Source organism: Echinops telfairi, unplaced genomic scaffold, assembly GCF_000313985.2.
Source record: "Echinops telfairi isolate 266 unplaced genomic scaffold, ASM31398v2 ScPeMD7_60;HRSCAF=208, whole genome shotgun sequence".
In the NCBI taxonomy this organism is placed as follows: Eukaryota; Metazoa; Chordata; class Mammalia; order Afrosoricida; family Tenrecidae; genus Echinops; species Echinops telfairi.
In genome coordinates this window covers 29,153,601-29,157,470 of record NW_022103958.1, presented here as the reverse complement: position 1 = coordinate 29,157,470, position 3,870 = coordinate 29,153,601, and the positions used below count along the sequence as shown (strand labels likewise).

At 44.7% G+C, this 3,870-nt stretch overlaps 1 protein-coding gene across 1 annotated transcript; it reads right to left on the bottom strand.

Annotated features, from left to right (window-relative positions):
* Positions 1-1,125: 1,125 nt before the first annotated feature.
* On the bottom strand, positions 1,126-2,124 carry LOC101662369 (mas-related G-protein coupled receptor member X3-like). The gene has a single exon (XM_004711639.1). The coding sequence runs from the start codon at positions 2,122-2,124 to the stop codon at positions 1,126-1,128; it is 999 nt and encodes a 332-aa protein (XP_004711696.1).
* Between the last annotated feature and the right edge of the window lie 1,746 nt (positions 2,125-3,870).

Here is a 3,870-nt window from a genome sequence, read left to right as displayed (position 1 = left end):
AAGATAGGGTAGAAAGGGGGAGCCAATAACAAGGATCTACATATAACCTCCTCCCTGGAGGCTGGACAATAGAAAAGTGGGTGAAGGGAGACATTGGACAGTGTAAGACATGACAAAATAATAATGTTATAAATTATCAAGAGTTCTTGAGGGAGGGTGGTGAAAAATGAGGGGCTGATTCCGAGGACTCAAGTAGAAAGCAAATGTTTTGAGAATGATGAGGGCAACAAATGTACAAATGTGCTTGATACAATGGATGGTTGTATGGATTGTGATAAGAGTTGTACCAGCTTCCAACTTAAAAAAGAGAAAAGGGAAAAAAAGAAAAAGAAAAACATTATGAAAATGTAAAAAAAAATTTTTTTTGAACTCTGTTCCAACTCTTCTTCCATTCTTTAAAAGGTCACCCAATGTGACCCTGACCAGAAGATAGTGGGAGCTGGACACCATTTACGTTTAGCCTCAGGATTGTGACGCCTGCTGTCTCTTAGCCCATTAGTCCATGGGGCTATATTTTTTTCTATATATCTTTTGATTTATTCTGTAAACATTTATTTAAATAGGAAGCTATCATTAGGAATGCCACAATTGAACACTAAATTTGGGAGACTATTTTAAACTGTAATTCTTATAATTTTATTGAGATAGACATCATAAGTTAGAAAATTATCAAGCGTAGACAGATTTTTAAAACATTCCTATCAAATTCATTGATCAAAAAATATGATAACCTCTTGACAAATGGTGACAGTATGAGAAATTCTGTTTTCCATCCGCCACCCGTAGCCCTCAGAATCACCCAGAAAGATTAGTAGATCAGCTTTTTAAGAAATCTAAAACATAGTCTTAAGGTAAAATCATAATGAAAATACTGAATCCAGGAAGGGAAAAAAATGCAATCTTAAAAAGAAAGTGTGAAAAATACTGACATGAATTTTTGAATAGAAAACAGCTTTGTTCTGTTTGGAAGGTATGTTCCTTTTTAATCATCACAAAGAGGAAGTCTCTCCCTCATGTGATGATCAGAGGTATGAGGAAGAGAAAATTAAGAAAATCATGCAGGTTGCTAGGGACAAAGTGGAGTCCAGTGACACAACTTTCTGGCGGAAGCAGAGGCTCTCAGCACTACACCCGAGGGGGAGCTCCTCCAGGTTCCTCCCTCTCAGGATTGTCCTGCAGTGCCCTCTGGAGAACCATCCTGAGGGTCGGCTTCAGTCGTTGCCGCTGCCTAAAGGAGCCAACGAAGAAGTAGATGATGGGGTTGGCACTGCTGTTAACACAGGAGAGAAACAGAGACCAGAAATAAAGAAATACAGTATGACTACCCTGTAATATGACCCCAAAAATACCAAAGGGCAGGCCACACAGCAGGCAGACCAACACCGTGATCAGAATGGTCACAATGAGCCTGGTCATCTTCCTCCTCCGGGAGCCATAGAACACCTTCACCAGCAGAACCAGGCTGGACCCACAGAGAACCACAAATAAGAAAATCAGCCAGGCCGAAAGGAAAAGCTCAAATGACAGACACCAATACCGGGAGATCTCACAGTAGATCCATTGCAAGAAGGTCAGCATCAGAGCCAAGGCCCAGAGCAGAGTACATATGACAGCTGACATGTAACTTGGGCGGCGGCAGCGGTACCAAATGGGGCACAGGATGGACAGGCATCGCTCGGTGCCAATGGCGCTGAGGATGCTGATGCCTGTGAAATAGGGAGCCAGTATCAGATTGCTGAGGCTATAACTGACGTCGAAGGAAATAGAGACATCGTGGAGGTACCTGATGACCCAAATCAGGGAAAATATAATCATGATGCAGATGAACAGGCAGTCGGCCACTGCGAGGTTGAGAACGTACACTGAGAAGGGGTTCCTCCGTGCACGGAAACCCAGGAGCCAGACCACGACTGTGTTTCCTGCCAGCCCAAATGGGGCGATGATGGCTGTGAGAGTAGTCAGGATCACAATCTGCACGTAGTCCTCAGGAGGTTCAGTCGGGGAACTTTCATGAATTGCAGAGACTTGGTCCCCTTGATCTGCAAATGGTGGCTCCGGACTCAGGAAGCTTCCACTGGTGTTCCTGGAACATAAACAAGTGTTAAGTGCCTGCTGTATGATCATTGATTCTGAAGATTTCCCTGCAAAGTGGGGATATTAGTATATGTTTGGCTGTGATCCACAAGATCAGCAGTTCAAATCCCCCAGCTGCTCTATTGGAGAAAGACAGGCCCTTCGGGCCATTCTACTTCCATAAAGAGTTACAGTCCTGGGAACTCACAGGGGCAGTTCTACCCTGTCATATAGGTCCATGGTGAGTCAGCACCTACTTGATGAAAGTGAATTTGGTTGGTTTGTTCACAGAGGAGAGGAATGGAAGCTTACGTAGAGGAAGTAATCCATCCGAGTCTGGGTGTGTAAGGGCAGAGCCAGGGTTCAGTCCCACCTCTGTCCCTAAACCTGCATGTCCCTGCAATTGCACACGCCCTTCTGCCCTGAGATGATTCTGTGGTCCAAACACCTCCCTTTTCTTCCCGAGGCCACGCCATGTCCCCAGCCTTTAAGTCTAAGACGGGCTCTGCAACAGGGACAGAGTTCAGGGTCTGGCCCTCTTTCCTTCCCGGGGTGGTGGTGGTTGTCATGTGTATTTGAGCCACTTTGGACTCATAGCAACGTGTGTACAAGAAGACAACACAGCTGGGCCCTCACAATCATCACAGGGATTTTGTTTGAGGGTTGGGAAAAGAAGGAGTCTTTGTTTCTAAAATGAGTAGAGTTGTGAATGAAAACATTGATGTTCCTGTGAGAAGGTGCTCTGGCACATATTTAGCAAAATAATGGATGTTGGTGGTGATGGAGCACCGACCAGGTATTTCCTTTATTGATCAAACTCTTCTCACTAGCCCTATGACCTAAGTACTGTTATTATTTCAAATTTCCATATAAGGAAATGGGAGCACAAGGAAGAGGGGCGATTTGCTCCAGGACCCATGTAATCAAGTAATGTAAACCCACACATCTTACAGAGCAAGTTATATTCCTAACCACTCCTGTAGCCCCTGCCAGTGTAGGGTGTCAAGTAGACATGGGAAGAAGGGATGGGGGAAGTACGCCAATAATGTTCATGTTAGATTCAAATTGAAATATTAAAGTTATGAGGGTCCAGTGTAGGAATGTGGGTGAAATAATTTGGGAAAATGTCTTGGTTTTTGACATGTTCGATTCCTCAGTCCATGTAGACCTTTCAAAATCAAGGCACTGATATGTATAATGAGTTCAGCTTAGTGTATCCAAAGTCATAAAATGAAAATCCTTAGTTTTAAAAAGGTGTAACTTCTGGTGTGCTCTGACTTCACAAGGAGGAAGAAGAATCAAACTTAACATCCATCCAGATCCATTTTTATGACACTGTAGACTGACATGCCTCCACTTTCTAACTCCCTCTACCAATACTGACCCCCAGCGCCCCTCCAAGGGTAGTCCCTACACTTCTGCTAAGTTCAAGACCTCATTGCAAGGCCCCCACAAACTTTACAGATAAAATTCCCAAATACATGGTTTGTGTTAAGCTAAGATGTCTAGAGAAACAAGTCCAGTGACACTCATTAAGTCACTGGACTTTTATATCCAGAAGCAATTTTACATCAAGAAGGAGCCCTGGCCCAGGTTGACCCAAGTCCAGGGTTCCCTGGGAGCTGGAGCCCTCTTCAGACCCACGTAGCTGATGTGGGAAAGGGGAGCAGCAGGCAGGGAGTGCAGAACCAAGAGGATCCAAGGTCAGTGGAAACCTGGCAGAATGCTGACAGCTGTTCAGGGCGGGTGGCCCACAAACACACATGGTCAGGGGGTCGTTTTCCTCCATGGTCAGGA

Bases quoted from the DNA above. Each gene is read 5' to 3' on its own strand.
- LOC101662369 (XM_004711639.1), bottom strand. From the start codon at position 2,124: ATGATCATACAGCAGGCACTTAACACTTGTTTATGTTCCAGGAACACC.